Source organism: Pan troglodytes, chromosome 8 (genome assembly GCF_028858775.2).
Source record: "Pan troglodytes isolate AG18354 chromosome 8, NHGRI_mPanTro3-v2.0_pri, whole genome shotgun sequence".
NCBI lineage: Eukaryota > Metazoa > Chordata > Mammalia > Primates > Hominidae > Pan > Pan troglodytes.
The window spans coordinates 106,217,373-106,243,048 of NC_072406.2; the positions used below are offsets into that span (position 1 = coordinate 106,217,373).

A 25,676-nucleotide genomic window follows, 5' to 3' on the forward strand; every position below is an offset into this window, starting at 1 on the left:
TGAAAATAAATACAACATATTGTTGTACAAAACTTTTAGCACAGTAAACCTCACCTTTAGCTATGAGGATTCTGACCATCCTCGTATCTTCACTTTCTTCCTTTCCTGGTTTAATGTTATCATCAATCATTATAAACAGTCCTTGAGTGTATCCTAAGCCCTTGACCTTTTCTTGCTTTGTTAACAACCCTACTTAAATCCAACTCTCCATTTTTCCTTTTCCTGTACCTATGCAGCTAAACCTGGCTGAAGAAAAATGTACAATCATTGTGACTGGGCTCACTGTACTCTGGTGAGTATTTAATACCTGGCATTGCATTTCCCTATTCCATTTGCTCTCTCACTTTCCAAGATGATTACTTCATACCTTTTCTCTCAAACTTTCTGCATGTCCTACCCCATTCTCAGTCTCATCTGATGACTTTGCTTACCATTTCTTTTTTTTTTTTTTTTTTTTTTTGAGACGGAGTCTTGCTGTCACCCAGGCTGGAGTGCAGTGGCACGATCTCGGCTCACTGCAAGCTCCGCCTCCCAGGTTCACGCCATTCTCCTGCTTCAGCCTCCTGAGTAGCTGAGACTACAGGCGCCCGCCACCACGCACAGCTAATTTTTTATATTTTTAGTAGAGACGGGTTTTCACTGTGTTAGCCAGGATGGTCTCGATCTCCTGACCTCGTGATCTGCCCACCTCGGCCTCCCAAAGTGCTGGGATTATAGGCGTGAGCCACCACGTCCAGCTGACTTTGTTTACCATTCCATTGCGAAAATACAGGCAAGCAGAAGAAAACTTTCACGAGCTTCAACTAACTCTACCTACCTCCCAACATTCGTTCCTATTGTTCCAGTTATGAAAGTTATGTAAGGAACTATCCCAAGACTTATGGCCTAAAAGACTGACCATTTATTTGGCTCAAAAACCAGCAATTTGGGCAGGGCATGGCAGGGATAGCTTTGATCTGCTCTACTTACTATTGCTGGAATGGCTTGAAGGTTAGTGACTGGAATCCCTTGAAGGCACACTCACCCACATGTTCAAGGTTGATGCTGGCTGTCAGCTGGGATCATACATGCCACTCCAAGTGGTCTGGGCTTCCTTACAACGTGGCATCTGGGTTCTTGGGTGAGAGTTCTGGAGCAAGATAGGCAAACAAAAGCTGTCTCAACTTCCATGACATAGGTACTCTAGCCACAAAGCATCACTTCTACCTCATTCTATTAGTTAAGGGGCTGCCCATATTCAAGAGAAGGGGAATTAGACTTCACCTGATATCAGTGGCAAGGTTCTAGAAGAGGATGTGGGACTGGAAATATAGCTGCATCTACTTTTGAAAAATACATTCTGTATTCTCTCCTGTTTCTTTAAACTGTGCATTTTGGCCACTAAGAACAACATAAAACCTTAAAAACTACATCTAGAGAAGTCTCCACACCTGAGGCTGGAGTTCAAGACCAGCCTGGGCAACATAGCAAGACATCATCTCTACAAAACAATTTTTTTTTAAATTAGCTGGGCATGGTTGTGCTTGCCTGTGGTCCTAGCTACTCAGGAGGCTGAGGAGGGAGGATCATTTGAGCCCAGGAGTTCTAGGTTACAGTGAGCTATGATCACACTACTGCACTCTAGCCTGGGTGACAGAGCAAGACCCTACCTCGAGAAGAAAAACAAGAAGTTTCTAATGTCTATGCTTTGGAATTCCAGTGTTGCTAAAACTTTTTTTAAAAAATTGTGCTTTTATAATTTTTCATTATGGCTCCTTGAAACAATTTGAGCTGGTCCCAACTTTTGCTGACAACAACTCTGAACCAGGTATTACAATGAGATTCCTGAATGTTTCAAGAAGAAAAAAATGTTCTGTCAAAAGATTGACAAGATTTTGGAATATTCAAAGGGGTTTATGGCCTTTAAATACCATAAGTCTAAATGAAAATAAAAATCTGAGTTTTATTTATTTAAGTAATAAACCTTTACATGTTCTACGTGTTTTCATATACACTGGCTCATTTAATCCTCACAATTACGCTGAGGGGTACTGTATTAGTCTGTTCTCACGCTGCTCATAAAGCATACCCAAGACTGGGTAATTTATAAAGAAAAAGAGATTTAATGGAATCACAGTTCCACTTGGCTAGGGAGGCCTCACAATCATGGCAGAAGGCAAGGAGGAACAAAGTCACAGCTTACATGGCAGCAGGCAAGACAGAAAGAGCATGTGCAGGAAAACTCCCCTTTATAAAACCATCAGATCTCGTGAGACTTATTCACTGTCATGAGAACAGCATGGGAAAGGCCCATCCTCACGATTCAATTACCTTTCACTGGGTCCCTCCAACAACGGGGGAGTTATGGGAACTACAATTTGAGATCTGGGTGGGGACACAGCCAAACCATATCAGGTAGGTACAATTTATCTAGAGGAAAATGAGGCACAGTGAGATAAGTAACCTGTCTGAGGGCTCACAACTTGGGGGTGGATCTGAGCATCCAACTCAAGTGGTCCCACACCAAATTCTGTTCCCCTAACACCGGCTGCGCTGAGAGAGGATGTTTAAGATCATCTTTCCCTGCTTTGCTTACTGTTCCCTGGGGACCCTCACTCCTAACCATGTCACACAGGTAGAGATACCTACAGCTTTAACAAGCCGGTTGTTTTTCATCAACCTCAAACTGCCTTAGTACATCTAACCTCACATACAAGACAACTCTAGGAAGTGTGTTTTTGGCTCTCTGCTCACCATCTGAACTTGCTAGTCTATTTGCAGACAGCTAGTAAGCCCGGTACAGTTTGATGCAGTGACTTCGAAAGGGAGGAAATGGCAACTGCAAAAGCTGAGGGCTGCCTTGTTCCTTCAGTCCTTCCTTGGCTTTTGTGCTACCCAGATGTCTGTTGGCAAATTCCTCTGTTTGACGATCAGCAGCTGTTTGACAAAGATCAATGCATTAGTCAATGGTGCCCACACTGACTACTCAGTTCCCAAACTAATGGTTTGTTTATGAACGGGTTAACTGATGGCTGGCTTGTTGAGTGTGGCAAAGCGCCAATCCTTCTTCTGTAATATGTGCAGTAGAGGGTGTGGGGCCTCTTGTTGGCAACCACCACCATGAAGTCAGAGACCACTGCCCCCACCTCCTTTCTGAAAATTACAGGATAGGGGAGGCAGAAAGAAAGAGGGAAGATGGTTCCGTTTCTTAAAATAATTTTACTACTTAAATTCCCTAGTCTCTATGTTTATCATGTATTTAAATCAATTTCCATTGACTGGAGACCAGTATGTAATGTAATAAGCTCAAAAGACATGTGTGTTTTCTTCTGAAATTTCAAACATAGATGCACTTTACTGAAATAAAGTCTCCACAGGATTGTTTCTTGGGGCTGTTGTTGTTGTCTATGCAGAATGGTCTTGTATAAAGAGATGCATAACTTAGTTTACTGAAGCTGAATTTTCCATGGAAATTATCCAGTGCTTTCCCAATTCTCAGGCGCTTTATCTGACAGTCTTTCTTCCTCTAGATAATGGCTGGCAGCAGCCCACAGAGTGGAGGTTATATGGTGCACTTCTGAAAAAGTCTTGAATGGAGCCATTGTTCCCCTGAGATGGTCTGTGTGTTTCACTGAACAGAGAGCAGGGTGTAAAAAAGGCACCTTGTGTGCAACTGTTGGCGAGGTTGGGGAGTGAATTAAAATCTCCAGAAAGTCTGGGCAGTGCTGTTCAGAGGAGCAATGAACACTCTGGAAGTACTGTTAGCTCAGACATTCCAATGTGGTGAGGCAGCCTCGGGGACACGACTTCCCTCCAATCTCGTTTAGAGAGGGAGCCATGGGGCGAGCAAAGGACACTGATCTGGACCTGCTCTCTTTGCAAAGATTTGAGGAAGGCGCCCCTTTCTAGGGATGGGGCCACAGTGATTATCACACTTGGATAACTTTCCTGCTCAACGGACCTAGATTTGCCTTGCTTACTAATCATGCAATGACTCATTTGGAGGATTCAATGTTAACTGCTTGTGCATTTACCAGTTTGTAGCTATCTATTCCCACGTGCCAAATTAAAAAAAAAAAGTCTTTGGGGGTGCCAGGTGATGGATGAAGTTTGATATTATTCGATCATTAAATGAATTATAAAACCATAATATAATACTGTATATTAAATAAATAGCCTACCTTGTTTATTGTCAGTGATGCTACCTCTTTCCTCAGCCCTTTATTTACTTGTTCAGGATAACATAGCCTCAGGGATTGAGTAAATTACCACTTCTCACTGTCCTAGTGCTAAAATGCCAAGATCTTAAGGAACAAAGAATTTCTTTAGAGCCCTCTGCAGAGACCTTTCTGAAATCAGCTCTCCAGGGAGGCAATCATGTTAGTTTTCATTAAAGTCCTAGTGGTGAGAAAACAGCAAGACAGTTTAAGGACCAGACTGGCAGATTTTTCTTAACAGCAGGATTCTTTGGGCCTCCTGTGCTTTCTTGCTCCAACCTCTCCTGTGTTCTGGAGCCTCCAAGAAGGAGAGATCACTTTTAAGAGGGACCCGAAAGAAAGGGTCAAACATGAGCGGAGGAAAGTGTGTGGGAGGAGATGCTCCAGGTAGAAGGCTCAGCTTAAGTTCAGGTACAGAGCTAGAGTGGGAGAGACATTCTGTTGGGTGATCCTTATTAGCCAGGGCATGCTGGGTTACACAGCCATGGAGAGTTAGTTTGGAGGGCAATAGGGAGCCAGTGAAGTTTTCTGCATAGATTAAAGTTGTAAAAAAGGAAGAATAATACAGCGGTGGTTTGAAGGATTGATTTGGTCCAAGGGAGAGGACAGTGGGAGGCGATATGGGCCACAGGAATGGGTCCTGATCGGATGTAGGAGAAGAGGTCAGGCCTAGGGAACGGTCTTCCATTAGAACAGGTAGAGGGAGGAGGCACAGGTTTAGGCGAAAGGAAGGAGGATGATGATTTGATTTTTTTTTTCCAGGTCCTTGGCTCTCCTAAGACTCATAAAAGCCGCTCCAGCGGCTAAGGAAGTTCTGTGCAAAGCCTGTAGTTTCTAGTTGTGAAGATCTTCAGGTTTGCTTGAGCAATGAAAGAGTACTGGATTTGGAGTCCGCAGTCCTGGATGGCCACCATTACCAGCAAAAGGAGTATTTCCGGAGCCTGGCACAACGCTGGGCACATTGATGGGGCTCAATGAATATGTATTAAATGAACGAGTGACAGAACAGATTCGAGACTTGGTGCTGCCATCTACTACAGAGACCTTGATCGTGTCCTTTATCTGCCGTGAACCTCAGTTTCCATATCTGTCAACCAGGGGTGGTTCCCTGGGGTAGTGTGAGAGTAAATTCCCGCCGCCTGAGGTGTGCAGAGTTCCCGCCCTTCCCGGAGCCGGGCGCCCCAGGAGCGCTCTCTCTGGCTCCCGCCAGAAAGGATGGCTCCTAGGGGTCAGGGCCAGGGGTCTGGGAAGGGGTCGCGCCGCCAGCAGCCAGCTCCGGGGGAGGCGGCCGGGTCCTCGCTCCGCGCCCGCCTTCCCCGCGCGGCGAGAGCCGGGGGCGGGCCCGGCACAGGCCGCTCCCCCGCCCGGCCGCCCGCGGCGGCGCTAGCGGCCTCTCACCCGGGGCGGGCGAGTTCTGGGAAAGCCCAGCCCAGGGCGGGGGCCCCGCTGCCGCCCGCGCAGCCGCCGCTGTCCGGGCAGCGCGCACATCTCGGCGGGCGCGGACTGTGAACGGCGCGGGTCCACACGGTAACGCTGGGCAACGTGGGCAACGCGGCGGGCGGCGGGCTCGCGCGGCGGGAGGGGCAGCGGCGGCGCGCCCGGGCTCTGCCTCCCGGGCTCTGCCTCTCGGGCACTTGCCTGGCTCCTGCGCGTTCCTGGGCATCGGCTCTGCAGCTGACACACAGTAGCGGGGACACCCGACGCCGCTAGCGACAGGCGCGCGGACGGCTGGTCCCAGAGGGACGCTGCGCTTGGGGACGCCGGCGAGACTCGCCAGGAGCCAAGAGGTGAGGAAGCGACTCTGTAGCTCGGTTCCTGAGGACTGGAGAAAGGGAAGGATGGGCTGGTTCTCTCCCAAGGCAGTCGACCCGCCTAAGGGAGCAGCCCGACTCCGCGTACCTGGCGGAAAAGTGTCCTCGCGCTCCCGGGGGACCCGAGGCGGGCGGTCCTCCAGGGCATGCAGGCCGCCCTCGCAGGGGCTAAAGGACACCCTGCCAGTGCCTTCACTCCAGACGCCTGCCTCAGGTCGCCCCTTCGTGTTGTGAGTACGGTGTGGAGGTGGCCAGTGCAAAGAAAAACGTAAGCTCTTTTTGTGGCGGTACTTAGCAGTGGTATTTCAAGGAAAGTGCTCAAGAGATTGTTCCTGGAGAGATTTGTGTACATCAAGTCCTAGAAAATACAATATTGGACCAGGTCCCGCTCTAACTGATAACTAGAATAGCTAGCTTTGCCTTCAAGTCCTTTAATGCTACAGTAATAAATACACTAGAGCAAGAAGTCTTCTGTCGTGGCGAATGTTAGGTGCACAGCGTAAATTTGTGGGAGCTTTCGCCCCTCGCTCTGTATTTAAGCCATCAGACACTTAGTTCAGCCGACTTAACCAATTATTCAGTGTAAGACTCATTTAGTGATTAATCAGTGTCATTTTAAATAGTGAGTTCCCTGAATACCTGTTAAGTAGGATTCACGTCTTCGAAAAGTTTTATTTGCACGAAGGTCATAATTTCAGTTGCATTATGCAAAATTTGCCCGTAGGTCTTTTAGATCTCTGCAGGATTGGTATGTTTTCATGTTTCTTATACCCCCCGTAGAGGTAGGGCAGGGCTGCTGCCACAGAATGGGCACTACTGAGGCCAAGAATGCTTGACCCCACTAGGGAGAATTTTTGAGAGCCTGACTTGGGAGGTGGAAGCAGGTGACCCCATAGGTGCTTGTACAGGTGCCCAGTTGTCATTGAGGAGAGAGGTGGACTATCTCTAGGTTATTGTATGCATCGATGTCTTCATGAATACTTTTCTGAAGAATGTCTGATGGTGTTGTCATCTAGACCGTCTGATGGCACATCTTCCCCCACATCCACCACTCTAAAGTCTAACCATCCTTCAAACTGTGTTTTGCTGGTGGTGTGAGGCTTTTCCTGAAACAGCCAACCTCCCCCTGCTCTGATTTCTGCAGCATTTTTTCTCCAGGGCCCTTTCTGCTCTCTACCTTCTGGGAGTTATTTATGTAGATGTCTCATTTTCCCTACTGAAGGCATTTGCTGTGGCTTTCATGGCAAAATGCTTGCACCTAGAAGACTCTAGAGATAATTGTGGGCCAGTATTAAATCTTAAGAGTTTGGTTTTACAACATAAATATCTACTTTGGAGAAGGAGATAATATAATTGAAAGGAGCTAGAGGAATGTATAATGTTTACCATTAACACTATCCTTTATTTACAGCCCCATGGGGGAAATTCCTTTTATACCCAGGAGCCATGTCTAATAATCACCTTCGGTTCATGCCTTGGGACCAGGTAAGAAGCGAGATTGAACTGGAGGGACATTCTTCCAGTCCTCTTAGTAACATAAACTCCTGGGATGTGGTCCAAGTTTGACCTGTCATTAAAAATTCCATACTCCAGTGGGTTAGAAGCTAGATTCCAATGAAGGCGGTTGGTTTTGTTTTTCTATTTACAACCATTCTTAGTCACATTCTTCTCTGGGCTTTTGTTGTATACTTTAAAAAAACTGTTTGATGTGCAGTTTGTTACCTGTAACTTTCTAAATGAATAAAAGAAGATTGAAAAAATACTGTGCATGGTGGAAGAGTTTTCTAAAGTAGACAGCAGGGGATGTTTCCCATGCCTGGGCAAGAGGAGGGATTTGCACAGAGTGAGGCTTGCTGCACGTGTGTGTGTGTGTGCGCGCGCGTGTGTGTGTTCCACACACCTGGCTGACAGGCGCCTATATAGGACAGTTGCTTTAGTCTTAATGCCTTCTCTCTCTGCCGGAACTACTTCTGCGGTGGAAGAACAATAAAACAGAGCTTCTGGGTTCAGAAGGAGAAGCAGAGGAAAAGCCAAAAACAGTAGAAGCAGCTAAGAGTGTGAATTTGTTTGCTGAAGTTGCTTTCCTCCCAACGTTCAGTTGAGATCTGTGGCGTTGAGCAAGTAGGGGTTTGGTTGAGGCGAGGGAAGACAGGTGATTAGGAAAGATGGTGCTTCTGGAAGAGGGGTGGAAGGTTCTGATAGGGTTTTAGGGAAGCATGTGATTTAGTTATGTAAGGCTCAAAGACGAGAGTTGGAGATGGAGGAGTAGGGAATGGAGAAAGAGAGGAAGACGATATCAAAGATGCATTTTGTTATAGGCCAACCATGTGGCCTACAAAGAAGGGCAGAACTCTCTCTAGCATCATGTGTTCCTCTCTGCTCCCTGGATGCAGAATGCAGGGTTTTTACCGAGGCTATAATTCATCTGTGTTATGGCTTAAATAGATTTTCGTGGGCCAGATTGGGAACCAAGCCCTCGGAGGCTGCATTGTCCAACATGGTAGTCACTAGCCACATATGGCTATTTACATTTGAATTGAAATTAGTTAAATGAAATTAACCACCCATATTTCAAGTGCTTGATAGCTACATGCAGCTAGTGGCTACTGTATTGGACAGTGCAGATATAGAACATTTTCATCATCTCAGAAAATCCTTCCCTAGAGGATTGTTTCAAAGGGGTAATTCCTATTATCTCCAAAGTGTACTGGTTTCCAAATGAAATTTAGTCATAACTTTAAAGTTTCCAAATTTTACATGAAAATAATAGAAGTTGTTGTTGGTAACACTATGGTGCTTACTACATGCCAGGCACCACTCCAAGAACTTTTATCAATTAACGCATTTAATTTTTATATATTACACAGTCAATGTGAGAGATCTTATCCTTTAGCTGTATTTCCAAAATCAAAAAAGCTCTAAAAACTGTGATTTTCATAAATTTGGCTACAAAACTTGGTGTGAAGTGACGTGAAGTTATGACAGTCTTTATTTTTCTCACTTGGTGAGAACTACACATACATTTTTACTTCAGAAATTATGGGCATATTTTATTTGCTGCAGATACCATTGAAAGTGTTATGTAAGATATGGCATATGCATTTTTACCATTACAAAATCCATAAAGCTTCTGAATCACAGTTGGCTGGCTGCTCAGAATTTGGATTAGGGAGTGTGGACTTCCATGATTATGCCCATTTTGAAGATGGGAAAACTGAAGCAACGAAAGGTCAAGTGATTTGCATAAAGTCACGGCAAGGAAGTGCCAGTGTCAGGAGCCAGTCAAAGTGGGCTGTCTCCAGAGTCTGTTCTCTTGATCACTGTGCTATCCTACATTAAACTCTGGGCTCATGACCCAAAACAAATAACCATCCTTTTTTTTTTTTTTTTTTTTTGGCTAGGTGAAACCTAATAGCTTTAACTCAGCTCATTAGAAAGTTTCAGATAGTGATCTGGCTAAATTGTTTAGCAGTTGAGGTTTTGAAATGCCATGGATAGTTCAACCACCGTACGTGCTTAGCAATTGTTTAGCTTGCCCCTTTCCACCCTGTGTCAGCCACACTTGTTTTTGAGCATTCACTGTGTAAGAACTGGTAGGAAAAGAGGTGGGTACTGGTGAAACCACTGGGCTCATGTTGAAATCTTTGGCATGTGGGGGCTTACATATTCATAACTGTTATGGGGTGGAGGGTGGCCGGTGGTTTGGTCCTAGTATAGATCAACTGTTACAGGCGAGGGCCATTTGGTGGACTACCAGGATTGTAAGCCCTCCTGGCGTGTTTTTGGAGGGTCTGCATCAATCTGACTCAGTCGGAAGTCTTTCTAGGGAAATTGAATTCCTCTTTTCTTGTGGGAGTTCGACTGGAACTGCAAGGCTGGTCTGGGGGCAAGAATGGACATTTCATTTCTCCTCCTCAAGTAGTGGCAAGCCTCAGTGATCTCTTCTTAGATTTTGGTCCAAACCTGCCTTTGAAGAAATTATTGAGTAACCCCGAGGTTTCTCCTTTGAGTAGGAGGAGATGTTCTGGACATTTGACCTTTTGTGTGTAGTTTAGCATGGCCTCTGCAGGACCCCCTGTCTCTTTGCAGCCAGGGGGCATGTATACCTCTTGTAGCACAGTCTCTGAGGCCCCTAATGATCTTTCCCCACCTGACTCCCTGAATCCAGTTATCATGGCTTAAGGTATAGAGCCTGGACACTCTATTCGTAAATACAAGATTCTCTAGAATCAAATTTCCCTGGGGTTTACCTAGTACAACCTTGGATGAGCAACTGACCTTTGCGTAAAATAGCAATAGTAGTTGTACAGGGTTGCTTTGAGGCCAAAGTGAGATGGTTCACCTAAAGCACTTTGCATAGAGACAGACACATCCTGAGTGCTCAAAGTTAGCTACTAATATTACTGTTTCTTCCCCCAGGGCTCCTCAAGTCTTCCCAGTCTGCAGTGTTAGGTTTTGGGGAGGTGGAGATGGTAGGCTAGATCATGATCTACCAAAGATGTCCAAGTCTGAATGCCTGGAACCTGTGAATATGTTACTTTACGTGACAAAAGGGACTTTTACAGATGTGATTAAATTAAAGCTCTTGAGATGATCCTGGATGATCTGGGTGGGCTCAGTCTAATCTCGAGTGTTCTTAGAAGAAGGAGACAGGAGTGATGTGAGGAAGGGGTCATGAGCCAAGCCTCTAGAAGCTGGAAAAGGAGAGAAAATGAGTTCTTTCCTAGAGCCTCCAGAAGGAATGTAGCCCTACTAACCCATTGTAGACTTCTGACCTCCAGAACTGTAGGGTATCACATTGGTATTATTTAAACTACTAAGTTTGTGGTCATTTGTTGCAGCAGCTATAGGAAACTAATACAGCATGGAAGAATAAAGAGAAAGCAGTCAGGAGTGAGAAGAAAGCTATCAAAATAAGAGAATGATAATATAGCTAGCATTTAGTAAGAGCTTCATACTAGGTATTGTTCTAAGCAATTTATAGGTACTAACTTGTTTAATCCCCACAACCCACTTTCTGAGGTAGGTACTTTTATTATCTGCATATCACGGATGAGGAAACTGAGGCACTGAGAGGTTAAGTAAATTACCCAAGGTCACACAGCTAGTATGCAGGAGATCCGGGATGTGAGTCCAAGCATTCTGGCACTCTTAACTGTCACCCACACTACTCCCAAAGGCAGGCATTTCTGGCTGTTGAGTCTGACACTATCAGCCACTGAATGGTACGTGACTGTACGTGGGGAAAATGCAGTGTTGGAATTGGTGAGAAAGAGGGCAGTGTAGTTGGTTTTTTTCTTCCCCAGAACACTGGTTATTGAAATACTCGTAAGTTTTCACTGTTGCCATCTCCTAGACTGCATCTGGACAGCCCGAAGCCGTGGGAGCAGTTCCTGGGCTGGCCTCCCTCTCGCTCCCACCTCTGTTCCTGCAGCCGCCTCGCTCACCACAGACCGCTGGCCCCAGCGCCCTGTTGGCTCTGCTTCCCGCCTCTGCCTGTTTATTGGATTTGCCTCATTCCTGACTCTCTGCTCCAGCCCGGAATTCCACCACCTCTGGGCCCTCCAGTGCTCAAACTTGAGCTGGTTAGTGTCAGGGCCCAGATTGGAATGGCCCTCTGTAACTGCCAGTGGGGGATTATTTTTGCCTTTTTCCTTTGATTATGCTGGCTGTTGTTGGTGTTCTAGCTGGGCTGCTTTTGTCTCTCAAGCACATAATTCAGAGTGATATTGGTTGGGAACAGGGGTTTTCAAACTATGTTCCAGGAGTGTTTGGGGCCTCTGCAGGGTGAGGGAGATGCTGAGGAATGAAGATCTCTATCGTTTACTTCGGCTTTTACCGAGCAGTCCTGCTCTTATTTGTCTTATATACTGGGGCTCTGTTTTAGATTTTGCGTGAAAGAGGGGCTCTATTGTTAGACAAAGAGACAAGTTTGAGAAGAACTAAATAGACTTGCCATAGACTTGGATGTACAAGAAATATAACTGTATTTTCCCTCATTTCATTTTATAAGTTTGGGATCTGGAGTCAGGTTGCTTAGGTTCATTTATATCTGGCCTCTACTACTTATCATCTGCATGGCCTTGTGCAAGATACTTGGCCTGTTTGGGCCTAAGCATCCTCATCTACATTATAGAGGGGTAACAGTAGTACCTATCAAATAGGTTTTGTAAGAATTAAATGAAATAACTCATGTCGGAGGCTTAGAACTGTACATTGTGTAGAATAAGAATTCTAACAAATATTAGCTTCTTTGATAATTTTATAGTTGTTAGAACTGTACATGGGCTAGAATAAGAATTCTAACCAATATTAGTTTCTTTGATAATTTTTATTGTTGTTACTGAGTCTCCCAGTTGAATGGCAGAAAAAGGATTTAGCCTCATATCTTCATCCCTTCTACTGCTCTCTGAATGGTGTTGCAGCTGCAGGTCTTACTTCCTCTCTCCCCAGCTGCCACTGAAATAGCCACTGTCCTTGTCCATAGGTGACTTCATATACAGTGCCACTGAGCTGCCTCTCATGGGTGCAGCAGCCGCAGCTCCCTGAAGTCTCTGAGGTCTCATTCATTGCCTTCTGCCAGGAAGCGAGGTTCCTTCTGCTTTCAGGACCTATGAGACATTTTGTCTTTTCTCCCCTGACTACCAGCCAGTAGGAGTTGGAACGGGGGCAAGGGTCAGAGTAAAGCTCCAGTCTCCTCCCTGCTTCTGCTCAATATTGGGTCTATGATACAGACTAATGCCCTTTAACCCTTTCCTCTGTGCTCTTAGGGTTTAAGTTTTTAAAACAAAAGCCAAAAAGGCTCATAGGTCTGCCCTCAGCCCCCCATATCCCTCCTCTGAAGCAGTGAGTACAGGGCTACTTGCTTGAAGAGGAAGGAGGAAGATATCTGGGGAAAATAAAACAAAACATAGATAGGGTGCCTAATCTTGACAGGGCTGTTAGTCCAACAGTACTGGCCAGTGTCATCAGTGATGTTTGCCCAAAACCTCTTATCTCTCTCTTCTTAGTAGTGGCATCACTGCTGGCTGTGTGGTTGTATGGTAACCTCAAGGAAATGTGCTCCATTTGTAAAAATAATAAAAGGTCTCCTTTAGAGGGGCTGATGATGGGTGCACACAAGTTCAGAGCTATAACAAAACTCAGCTAGCATTTGTATATTTTCATTGCTTTATAGGAATAGCCACATAATAATAATAAAACAGTAAGGCTGCTATATGCAGAATTAAGGAAGAGACAGACATAAAGAGAGACTCTGTTTTGATGACTTCACTTTAGGTTTAAACTATATAATATTACTGACTATGGAAAATCTGGAGAATGGAAAAAAATCATTTGGGAAAAAAGCCTGTGACCAAGTACATGCTATACAAATCTGGGATTAAAATATCACATAACATGGCTTAATTTGGATATCACAGGAGTTGTTTCAAGTTACTGTGATTTCTAAAGAAAGTTTCAATTCATTTGTTGTTATTAATAACACAAACTCAGATTTCATTGATTGAGCGTGTTTTTCACATATGAAATGTTTGCCTGGAAGAATTGAAGCCCTCTCTAGTAGCCTGTTTTGCCAATCTCAGAAAGGTGGATAAAATTCACAAAAGCTAAATACTCTGGGCATGAAATTGTATTCCTTTTCCCTCCACAAAGGCAGAATGAATTTGGATGACAGAGCAGAGCTTGAGCAGTTTGGTTAACTGTCGGGGTCTGAGTGGATTCACTCAGACCTAATTTGCTTCTAACTCGGTCTGGCTTACTGTGCTTGAGGTTTTTCTTTCATCATGGCTTGGGCACAGTTTTAAAATTTACAGTGGTAGGGATTGGTAAATCTAGAGGTAGTTGTGAAAAAAAAAAGCTCAATTATTATTTGAATCTAAGAGAAGAAGGCAGGAACTTTTGAGCTATGCATAGAAGCTATATAAGTTTGCAAAAAGAACTCCAAAAATCAATTTCCTGCACCAGCAGTGCAACACAGACATCAGGCAACCTTGCATGCTCTCCCATGACACTCTTGGATAGGCTTTTGACTGCCTTTTGCTGGCTGAGAATGGTCCGGGCGTCTCTAATGCCAAGTCATGGGATGGCTGACAACAGGTGGAGGGCGTTCCTGTTGCAGGCATGCAAGCCCAGATCAAATTAGTCATAGAAGTTAAGAGAGTGTGCTCATTTCTCACCATGCTGTCTATTTCTAATGAACTATCACTATCTAAGGAGTCAGATATAAAATATATCACCCATTTAGGAGATACTCATTTTTAAAAAAATCTTTAATCCAAAAATAATTTTGCTTTAACAACTACAATTCTATATTTTATCTTAAATTATTAACACAGACATACTTCTGTTTATATTTATTTATTAGTTTTTGATTATATGCTGTTATCCAATACTTACAATTGAGGGGAAGAAAGGAGAAGGGTCCAAGCTTGGCCCTCTTGGTTTTGGAGGAGTTGAAGGAACCGGTCTCCTAAGAGACTCATGGATTTGTCCTAAGCTACCCAGCTGGGGAGCAGTAGAATGGAACTTTTGTTTTTTCAAATAAAATTGGGATCACATGATAAATACATCATATGCAATTTTGGATCCTAGGTTCCTTGCTTAACATTCTATCATGAAGATTGTCAACTTTAACAAATGAGATTCAGAAAATATGATTAAGTATAGAGTTTATGTGAGCACAAAGCTTGCAGATGACCACTCGAGGAATACCAGTTCTGAAATGAATGGGGTCAGTGGTCCATAGTGGAGAAGTTCTGTGTCTTACTCATTATTTTCTAAAGATTTTATATTTTTTATTTAATCAACTTAACTTTTTAGTAGATTCTCCTGCACTGTCTAGGTAGAGAATTATATTACCCACAAATAATGATTACTTCTCTTTTAAATTAGTAATTCTAGAACATTAATAACTGAGTGAGGATAATAGACTGTTTTATTTTACTCCTGATTTTAATGGAAATGCTTTTCATACTTTCTAGAAGGCATAATGTTGGCTTTTGGTTTAAAATAGTTTAAATTACTTTGAAGAAGTAGTTTTGTATTCCTGGATTTAAGCAAAAGATGAAAGGCAGTTGAATTTTATCAAATGCCAAAAAGGTAATCTTGGAGATGATTTTATGCTTTTTCACATTTGACCTGCTGATGTGTTCTATCAGGTTCACAAATTTCCCATCATTAAACCACGTTTGCAATTCTGCTGTGGCAGTTCATTATCTGTTTGTTAATCAGTTGTATCTCTAAAATAGAGATATTAATCTAGAAGCCACTTGGATTTTACTTTGAACTTAAAAAATTAGCTGTACTTTAGCCATGGTCATCAAATGCGAGAATTAAAATTAGCTTGCTGCTCCTGAGTGTACATAGATTGAATTCCTGGAGACCCCGTGTGCTTTCCTAAGAGTGACAGGTGCAGATTCAGATGTGGTAAGGAGCTAGGGACACTGTTTATGTGGGCGAGTATAAGGAGAATGAAGTGCACACCATGGATTGGGTAACTGGGGCTTGTGCTCTTGTAAGAAGTTTTGGTGTTAAATCAAGGGTAGCCTCTAAAGTGGCCTTCCTGTGAGATGAAAATGAAATGCCTTTTAAAAAAAATTGTAGGCTGGGTGCAGTGGCTCATGCCTGTAATCCCAGCACTATGGGAGGCTGAGGCGGGTGGATCACGAGGTGAGGAGTTCGAGACCAGCCTGGCCAAGATGGTGAAACCCCCGTCTCTACTAAAAATACAAAAACTAGCTGGGCATGGTGGTGGGCGCCTGTAATCTCAGCTACTTGGGAGGCCGAGGCAGGGAATTGCTTGAAGCCAGGAGGCAGAGGTTGCAGTGAGCTGAGATCGCGCCACTGCACTCCAGCGTGGGTGACAGAGCGAGATTCCATCTCAAAAAAAAAAAAAAATTGTAAGCAAGGATACTCTCATTTCTTTGTGTTCCTCCCAAGACAGGCAGAATTGGAACTCTATTATCAGATGGATAGACACCATCCTTGAGGATTCTGGACACACAGTATGGACTTCCTTTTCTGGAGTAAAACATTAAATAGCAGAGCAGCAAACCTGCAAGATGAAGCTTGGTCCAAATCATGACCTTAGAATCTAGTAATAGTCTAATTCAATGTCAAGTTTTAGTTTAGGTGAAAGCTTAAGGGGGGAAAAAGTGTTCCTAAGGCATATAGAAATGAAAAGAGAAAGCAGATATAAAACTTAAAAATTAAATGTCAAATACTTTAACTCTGCGTTTGACAGCACCTGTGGGACTCAGAAACTGACCCAGAGATTTAGCTACTGCTGGGTGTCTTTGTGGAGAAGCTGAGGAGAATCTGAGCCCAAGATGTAAGAAGGTGGTTGGTTGCCTTCTTCACATTCTTGTTGCTTATGTGTTGCCCCTCATCCTTGTCTCCTTTTTGCCCACAATTTTGGACTTTTTTTCAACCATCTTTTCTCATCCATTCATCACTGATCCATTCAGCAGTTATTTTGAGTCACTCCCCTGTGTCAGGCACTATGCTGGCTGGTGGGGACAATGGTGAGCAAGGTCCCCACAGCAACTGCCCATCTGAGTTTACCTGAGCCAGATGATCATGCAGGTGGGGACCTGACACTTTCTGTCATTTGTGAAACAAGATGTTGCTCACTCTCTCTGTTTCTCAGTGTTTCCAACTGTTATTTATTTATGGAAGGATAGAACAAAGCATTATAAGTGAGGAATCATTTGTAAGTTGTAAATTTTGACAATGTTTTGTTAAACGGGCTTAGTTAAAACTCTAACTTCACTCATGGGAAAGAGACTTCTGTTGCTGTTACCTGGTGTTTTCTTTTGCTAAACATTTCCATCCTCGTTCCTTCCTTTTTGGAGAAATTTATTTTTAATTTGAAGAATTCTGGAAGCAAGGGCTGCTGGGACTGAGGTAGCACATTCCAAGGAATCAGACTAGAATGTACAAGGAGAGACAGCAAATGCTCACCTTGTGACCAGTTCTATTCAGTGGGAAGACTCAGCAAAAACTTGGGAGGATGCCCAGGACATTGGTTGCTCTTGTATTGAGGAAGCCATTCAGGTTAATCTAGAGTAACTAGTTCACATAAATGCTCTACTATTGATTTATGGCTTTGTTACTCGTTTTGAAATTAAGGACTTTGGTTCATTCTGTAACTAGAATGTTTACTGCATTCCTCATTCTATATCCAGGATTTGCCATCAAAGATGTTTCAGTCAGTTAGAGAGACATGGACAAATACCTGAACTTCTCAGCATCTTTACCAAGAAATGTCTGGTAAGGACTTCCACCTCTGTGAGTGCAGTTGCACCTTTACACCAATGATTCTAAGCCTCTCCACAGCCTAATTCTCACTTCTGAGCTCCAAAGCTGCATATCGGGTTGGCTGGGTAGCATCTCCCCAAAACTCGTGTCCCAAACTGAATGCATCTTTTCCTAAACCCGTTTCTCCTGAGTTCTCCATCGTAGTGAGTAGAACCTTAATCAAACCACTTGCTGAGACCAAAACCCTCACCTGATTGAGTCTGTGGTTTCTTAGCACTGAAGGCCTCACCTTCCCAGTCATGACACGCTGCTGCTTTCCATTCTAATGTTTGTCTTTCCCAATAGAGTGTGTGTGTGCCCTATGAAGCCAAGGCCAGGGACTTTTGTTGGTTGTTCATTTCTCTTATTTCCAGCCCTCACACAATATTGAACATGTGACAAAGGTCTCAAGAAATACATGTTGATAGGTTGTACAAATGGGAATTCCTGCCCATTCTGCCTTCTAAATATCTCTCTAATCAGGCATACCCGGGTTTGATCCAGCTTTGCTGTTTTCTAACTGGGTGGGCCTTGATGAAGCTATTCTTAAGAAATTATTTTTAGATAATTTCTGATTTACAGATTAAGCTATTTTTAATCTCTCTTTGCCTCAGCTTCTGAATCTGTAAAATGGACATAATCATAGCACTTACTTCATGGGGTTGTGATGAGGATTAAATGAAATAGAGCATGTAAAACTTATTACTGTGTTTGACATGTAATATCATCTATTATTACGAAGATAAGTTTGGAGCTAGAATGTGAAAGACGTTCAGTGCAGATTAAGAGACATGTGCTTTACCTTTTAGAAGGTAAGGATCCATGAAAGGTTTCTACTGTGTGGTGGAAAAACCGTGAGCTGTGGAATCAACAGACAAGTTCAAATGACAAGTCCACCATTTAATAACTGAGACTTTTTCACATGTTTACCTAGCCATTCTCAGCCTCAGTTTCAAAGTCTCTAAAATTTGGGGTAACAATACCTCCTACAAGGGATTGTTGTAAGGTATAAATGAGATGGTGTCAAAAACATCCAACACTACTTGTTTTTTTTTTAATTTACTTTCTTTACTTTAGTACTAAGCTCTAGGTTTCCTTGGAAACAGATCTGCAGTCAGAACCTTGTTCTTGGCTAAGCTCACTTTAACATTTTTATCAGATACTTGGAGAAGGCATAAAGCCATATTTCCCAAATTGGCAAATGACTCAAAGCTGGGAAAATAGCTGATACAATAGGTGATGGAATGAAGGCTCAAAATGACCGTGGCAGGGTGGAATGTTGGTCCTTTACCAAATGGGACATCTAGTTAGTGGGTCAAAGCAGTTAAGAGCAGGGAGACCACTGAGGGTGATTCTGCTAGTCCTGATGATGTATGCAAAGGATCTGAATTGAGGTGGTGTCAGTGGCAACACAGGGAGTTATTAGTTGGGAAGAACCTTTTAGAAAACTTATTAGAATGTGACAGCTGATTGGATATTTGGGGGTGGGTGTGTTGATAAAGAGGACTATGGGTGATTAGGAAGTTTCCTTTCTGGGTTTCTAGGGGAAAAAATAGGTACCGGTTCATAGGAAGGAGGAAGTTAGGCAGAAAAGCTGGATTAGGGAGAGGGAGAGAGGACAGGAGTCTGGTTTTCTACATGTGTGTTGGTTCTACTGAAGAGGAAGTTGGAAAATCAGGACTGTAGCTCCAAGGAAAGGCTGTGTCTGGAAAGAGGCATTTGGAAGTCATCTACATAGAGGTGATAGTTGAATCTGTGGGTGGGAGGGGAGGGGATGGCCAAGGAGTGGCTGGTGCTATTCAGAATCATTAGCATTGTTGGCTCTAACTTTAGATAAGCAGTGTAAACAAACCCTTGCCCAAGTGGGAACTAGTTCCACTGCCTTCCTGGTGCTAGTATGTAACTTGTTAAAGCAAAGTTCTGCAGGATGAAAAGAATCTCCTAACAATTTCAGGTTTAAAAAATTATATTTTTAATTACAGAAGTGATATACAAATACATTCTCTTTTTTTTTTTTTTTTTGCTACTGGTGTTTCCAGAAGAGTGAATACATCCTTGTTTCTAAATAATGTAAACTGCATATAGGTTAAAAGCCCCCTGTTAGTCCCCATCAAAGCCTACTTTCTTTTTTTTTTTTTTTTTTTTTGGAGTTATTTGGTCTGGTGGGTATTCTTATAGACTTTTTTCTATGTATTTACATAGTTACACACATGCACATGCACATAAAGATACACTTTTGTTTTCGTGTGTGGTTTTCTTTTGTTTTCTATAAATGAGTTCATATTATGTTTTGTTCGGTTTATTTTTATTTTTAAGAATATGGCCAGGCATGGTGGCTTATGCTTGTAATCCCAGCACTTTGGTAGGCCAAAGTGGGAGGATTGCTTGAAGCTAGGAGTTCGAGGCCAGCATGGGCAACATAGTGAAACCCCCATCTCTCCAAAAAAAAGAAAAAGGAAAAAGAAAAATTATCTGGACATGGTGGCACACACCTATAGTCCTACCTACACGAGAGGCTGAGGTAGGAGGATTGCTTGAGCCTGGGAGTTTGAGGCTGCAGTGAGTGGTGATTGTGCCACTGCACTCCAGCCTGGACAACAGAGTGAGACCTTGTCTCAAAAAAAAAAAAAAAAAGTAACAATATGCTCTGAAAATCTTTCCAGGTAAATTCATCTAGAGCTAAGTCACAAAAACAATAAAACCTGCTTTCTGGGTACAAATGTACCATATTTTGTTTTGTTTGTTTTTGAGATGGAGTTTTGCTCCTTTACCTAGGCTGGAGTGCAGTGGCATGATCTCAGCTCACTACAACCTTCACCTCCCTGGTTCAAGCTATTCTTCTGCCTTAGCCTCCTGAGTAACTGGGATTACAGGTGCGTGCTACCACACCCGGCTAATTTTTGCATTTTTAATAAACACAGCGTTTCACTACATTGGCCAGGCTGGTCTCGAACTCCTGACCTCAAGTGATCTGCCTGCCTCAGCCTCCAAAAGTGCTGGGATTACAAGCTTAAGCCATCATGCCTGGTGAATGTATGATGTTTTATTTAATCATTCCACTATTGATAGAATATGCCTTGTTTCCAACTTTTACATCTGTCCATCCTACAGGAATTTGCTTCTAGGAGACTGCTGAAGTGCCCCAGAGGCTGGAATACTTTGGTAAATAGTCAGCCAGGAGGTAACAAGCCATCTGGGGCAACAAGAGGCACATAAGGAGAAAGGAGGTAGAAAATGCTCCTTCTTAGTGTTGCTGCCATGGCTTAGAGGAAGGAGACCTATTCATTTTGGGGACTCAGAAGTAGATGAGAGAGGCTGAGCCGTGTGTATGGGTTTTGCAGGGTGGAACCATGGATGGATGCTAGAGGTGAACTCTAAGTACTGCTCCTTACTGCTCTGGTCCCATCACCTCCCAGGGGTCAACTAGTAACACACCTTTGACCTCTTGTGTTAGTCTTCTCGTGAATTGCTATAAAGAAATAACTGAGGCTGGGTAATTTATTAAAAATTTAAAAAGAGATTTTAATTGGCTCACCATTCTGCAGACTGCATAGGAAGCATGGTACTGGCATGTGCTTCTGGTGAGGGCCTCAGGAAGCTTACAATTATGGTGGAAGGCAAGAGGAGCCAGCATGTCACATGGCAAGAGCAGGGGCAAGAGACAGAGAAGGGGGAGGTCTCAGACTCTTAAACAACCAGATCTCATGTGAACTAATGGAGTGAGAACTTACTCATCCCCAAGGGGATGGCACTAAGCCATTCATGAAGGATCCATCCCCATGATCCAAACACCTTCCACTAGGTCCCACCTCTAATATTAGAGGTCACAATTCAGCATGGGATTTGGAGGGCACAAACATCCAACTATGTCATTCTGCCCTTGGTCCCCTAAATCTCACGTTCTTCTTATATTGCAGAATACAATCATCCCTTCCCAATAGTCCTTAAAGTTTTAACTCATTCCACCATCAAGTACCAATTCCTAAGTCTCATCTAAGACTCATTTCCTTCTACCCATGGGTCTATAAAATCAAAACAACTTATTTACTTCCAAGACACAATGGTGGTACAGGTATTTGGTAAACATTCCCATTCCAAAAGGGAGAAATTGGCCCAAAGAAAGGGGCAAGAAGCCCGAAGCAAATCTGAAACAAAACAGGGCAGGCATTAAACCTTAAAGCTCCAATATAATCCTTGACTCCATGTCCCACATTCAGAGCACACTGGTGCTTTATGGCTTTGCAAGGTGCAGTACCTGTGGCTGCTCTCACAGGTTGGAGTCTGCTATCTGTATCTTTTCCAGGCTTGAAGAGTGCAAGTTGCTGGTGGCTCTACCATTCTGGGGTCTGGAGGGTTACAGCCACCTTTCCACGGCTCCACTAGGTAGCTCCACTAGGTACAAAACACTGTGTGGGGGCTCCCACCCCACATTTTCCTTTGGCACTGTCCTGGTAGAGTCCCTTTATGTGGGGGCTCTCCCTCCATGGCAGGCTTCTGCCTGGGCACCCAGGCTTTCTGATACATCCTCTGAAATCTAGGGGGAAGCTGCCATCCTGTGTCACACTTGCATCCTGTGCACCTGCACACTTAACACCGCATGGAAGCCACCAGGGCATATGGCAGTTTGTACTCTCAGAAGAGGCAGCCTGAGCTGTACATGGAATCTTTTGAGCCACAGCTGGAACTGGGGCAGCCGTGTCCTGAGGCTAAACATGGCAGGAGTGTCCAGGGTCTGGCCTCTGAAACCATTCTTTCCTCCTTAGCCTCTGAGCCTGCGATGGGAGGGGCAGCTTGGAAGATCTGAAATGCCTTCAAGGCCTTTTTCCTGTTGTCTAGGATATTAGCACTTGGCTCTCTTTTAGTCATGCCAATCTCTTTAGCAAGTGGTTGCTCTGCAGCCCTTTTTAATTGTTCCCCTGAAAACAGGCTTTTCTTCTCTACCACATGGCCAGGCTGTGAATTTTCCAAACTTTTATACTCTGTTTCCCTTTTAAATAAGAGTTCAAACTTTAAGTCATTCCTTAGACTGATCACACCTGATTGTAGGCTGTTAGAAGCAGTCAGGCTACCTCTTGAATGCTTTGCTGCTTAAAAAATTTCTTCTGCCAAATACCCCAAGTCATCATTCTTAAGTTCAAACTTTCACAGATCCCAAGGACTTGGACACAATGGAGCCAAGTTCTTTGCTAAGGTATAACAAGGTGACCTTCACTGCAGTTCCAATAACTTCCTCATTTCCATCTGAGACCTCATCAGCCTGGACTTTGCTGCCCATATTTCTATCAGTATTTTGGTCATGACCATTTAACCAGTCTCCCTAAGAAGTAGCAAACTTTCCCCCATCTTTCTGTCTTTTTCTGAGCCCTCCAACTCTTCCAGCCTCTGCCCATTTCCCATTTCCAAAGCCACTTCCACATTTTCAGGTATTTTTATAGCAATGCCGCAGTCCCCAGTACTGATTTTCTGTGTTAGTCATTCTTGCATTGCTATAAAGAAATGCCTGAGGCTGGGTAACTTACAAAGAAAAGAGGTTTAGTTGGCTCACAGTTCTGCAGGCTGTATGAGTATGGCACTGGCATCTGTTTGGCTTTTAGTGAGGCTTTGGAGCTTTTACTTATGATGGAAGGTGAAGTGGAAGCAAGCATGTCACATTACCAAAGAGCAAGCAAGACAGAGAGAAGGGGGAGGTTCCAGATTCTTTTAAACAACCAGATCTTGTGTGAACTAACTGAGAGAGAACTCATCACCATCACTAAGGGGATGGCATTAAACCATTCATGAGGAATACACTCCATGATTCAGTATCTCCCACTAGGCCCCACCTCCAACATTGGAGGTCACATTTCAACATGAGATTTGTAGGGGACAAACATCCAAACCATCTCACCTCTTATGACAGGGAAGCCACTTGCTATGCTTAACCACAACAGGACGCTGTCGGTGCCAGTAAGCTGGAAGAGCTGGAGGCTATGGGGAGGAATGGGAAAAATGAGTGTCCTAGTGAGATAAGGATTTTCACCTCTGTCCCCAGGTTCTGACCAAAGCTGGAGTGATTTATCTGGGGACGGGTGGGTTGGATTTGAAAACATTTTTCTTCTTACAAATATCCAAATGAATATATAAAATTTAAAATTCTTGTTTGTCAGCCCCTGAAAATATAACCCCAGGTGAGCAACTGTTAGCCTCTTCCTTTTTTTTTCTAAGTGCATAGGATTGAGGCAGCTCCAGTGTAAAACAGAGAAAAGAAATGGAGGGACCTTCTTCTCTCTCTTCTTTCCCTCTCTCCCTCTGGTTTTCTGCCTTTCATACTCTGAATCATATCATATCAGGTGACCAAATTTGGGGCATAAGCATTTTACTAAAACCCCAGGGCTCTACTCCTTCTGTTCATTTCTGCTGCCTTCACTCAGGGCTCAGAGGAGTTTCCATGTTGGGCTAACTGCAGCACCTCTTCATCAGCACTGATGTAGCAGGTGTCCTGCCCTGCCAGGTGTTGAGGAAGCTGCACCGTCCCAGGGTGAGACTGCCTGGTATACAACTTCCCAGGCAATTGCGAATCAGTAACATGGCCGATATTTTCCAGCATGTGAACCTGGGAATTTCTTCCCTTGATACCTCTCTCCAGTTCCCCAAGTCTCACCCCTCCGGTCTCAAGTCCTCCCTGTTTGCAGCACAGGGAACTCTGGTTTATCTTTTGAGGCCTCTTGTTTCAGACACATGCCTATGGAATTCTGCCCAGGATGAGCCCATTCATTGGTCCAGTAGCCAATAGGGCAAGTCAAGCTTGGCTGGGAGTAGAAACAGGTGACACTCAAAAGATAAACTAGACTTCCCTGTGCTGCAAACAGGGAGGACTTGAGTTTGGAGGTGTGAGGCTTAGGGAAACTGGAGAGAGGTATCAATGGAAGGAATTTCCAGCCTCACATGCTGGAAAACATCGGCCGTGTCACTAATTCACGATTGCCTGGGAAGCTGTGCATCAGGCAGTCTCACCCTGGACGGTGCAGCTTCCTCATCACCTCACAGGGCAGGGCAGTGCAGTGGCTGCATCAGTGCTGACAGAGGGGCTGCAGTTAGCCCAAAGTGGGAGAGTGGCTGCTGCCCACTTCTCCAGGTACATCTTCTGGTCCCCTTCCCTCCCCTGCACCCCAACCTTTTCACAACATAGATACTCCAGCAATAAATACCCAAAGCTTTCACTACTTGGAACTCCCTAAACTCTGTGTAGTCTTTCTATTCTGTGTCTTACCTTGGCCACTCACTCTTCCCCAACCCCTCTTTCCTCTATCCTTTATACTTTAAATTCATTTAGGCATCAGTCACTCTAGAAAGCCTTCCTTGACTAGTGTAGGCCAGATTCACCATACTGACTTTGAGTTTTCTGTTTAGTAACTGTCTCCCCCACTCCACTGTAACAATCTCAGTCACCTCTCTCTCTATCCTTGGGACTGAGCCCAGGAACTGGAATATACTAGCGACTCACTCAATTCATACTTGTTTAGCCCAACTAACCCAAGGCAGGAAGCATCTTTGTGTTCTTCCCCTAAGTTTGCCTTCCTGGCAGATCCCTAACTTCATAAGTATCATCTTGTTATTTGAGCCCCTTAGTAAGAAAACTCTCTGAGAGGCCTCACCTTGTAATAATTTGGTTGCATTCTGTTTGGATGATCTGCAGAGTGGAACACTGTCATTTTTAGATTCCAGACAAATCTCCACTCCACCTAGGAGGAGTGAAGTGACGAGGGAGCATATCACCATGCCAAGGTCACAGAAGGAGGCCTTGTAAGGCACTCAGGGTTTTGTGAACTGCCCCCCTCCCTGCCAAGCACAATAACCTCACCATGTATGTGATACCTTTCCTTTTGCAACACTTTGGCATATCTGATCTCATTTGACCCTTCCTACAAATCACCTTGTGAGGTAGAAAGAACTGATTATACAAAAGGAAACAAATGAGGCTGATTCATTTATTTATTCTACAAATACTTATTGGGTTCCCACCGTGTCTCAAGTGAGGCCTTGAGAATGGGCAGTAAACACAAGTAGCACATTCTCAGCTCTCAGGAAATTCTAGTTCTAGTCCGGGGAGGCAAACAAGTTACTAGTGTGCAAATAAGTAATAAATATAATTTCCAGTGGTGGTGCATGCTCAAATGACAACCAGGCAGGGTAATATTATAGAAAGTAATGGGTGTGGAGGAGGGGCTGCTTTCAAGCAGGCAAAGCCTTTCTAAGGAGATGACATTTGAGCCGAAATCAGAATGGCCTGAAGTACTTGTAGATGATCCCTGGGGGAGCTAACATTAGAAACCTGAAGAGGGCTCTTTCCCTACCATCCTTTGGGCTCCTCTCTTCCCTCTGTCCCATGTCC

The 25,676-nt window shown here is 44.0% G+C and overlaps 2 protein-coding genes across 7 annotated transcripts in view; one reads left to right on the forward strand and one right to left on the reverse strand.

The window, feature by feature from the left end:
- Positions 1-969: 969 nt before the first annotated feature.
- On the reverse strand, positions 970-12,577 carry LOC134807046 (uncharacterized). Its single transcript, XM_063780508.1, has 4 exons — positions 12,446-12,577; positions 5,835-6,297; positions 2,734-2,916; positions 970-1,129 (listed from the first exon to the last, which is right to left on the reverse strand). The coding sequence occupies exons 1-3, from the start codon at positions 12,575-12,577 to the stop codon at positions 2,765-2,767; spliced, it is 747 nt and encodes a 248-aa protein (XP_063636578.1). The 3' UTR covers positions 970-1,129; positions 2,734-2,764.
- Positions 5,893-25,676, forward strand: part of PLCE1 (phospholipase C epsilon 1) — a 333,932-nt gene continuing 314,148 nt past the window's right edge. For 5 of the 6 annotated variants that reach the window (XM_063782031.1, XM_063782034.1, XM_009458958.5 and 2 more), the window contains exon 1: positions 5,893-5,983. The gene's annotated coding sequence lies outside the window, so the exon portion shown is untranslated. Of the gene's footprint in view, positions 5,984-7,418; positions 7,493-25,676 lie in introns of all 6 variants that reach the window. The other variant, XM_063782032.1, reaches the window with a different exon arrangement.

What these genes read in the sequence shown, in the direction of transcription:
- LOC134807046 (XM_063780508.1), bottom strand. Translation starts at nt 12,577, where the DNA reads ATGAATGAGACCTCAGAGACTTCAGGGAGCTGCGGCTGCTGCACCCAT. An exon ending in GGCAGCTGGGGAGAGAGGAA is followed by an intron (nt 6,298 to 12,445) that starts GTAAGACCTGCA and finishes ACCACTGCTAAG; the next exon opens with TACCGCCACAAAAAGAGCTT. An exon ending in CAGGAACGCGCAGGAGCCAG is followed by an intron (nt 2,917 to 5,834) that starts GCAAGTGCCCGA and finishes TTTGTCAAACAG; the next exon opens with CTGCTGATCGTCAAACAGAG.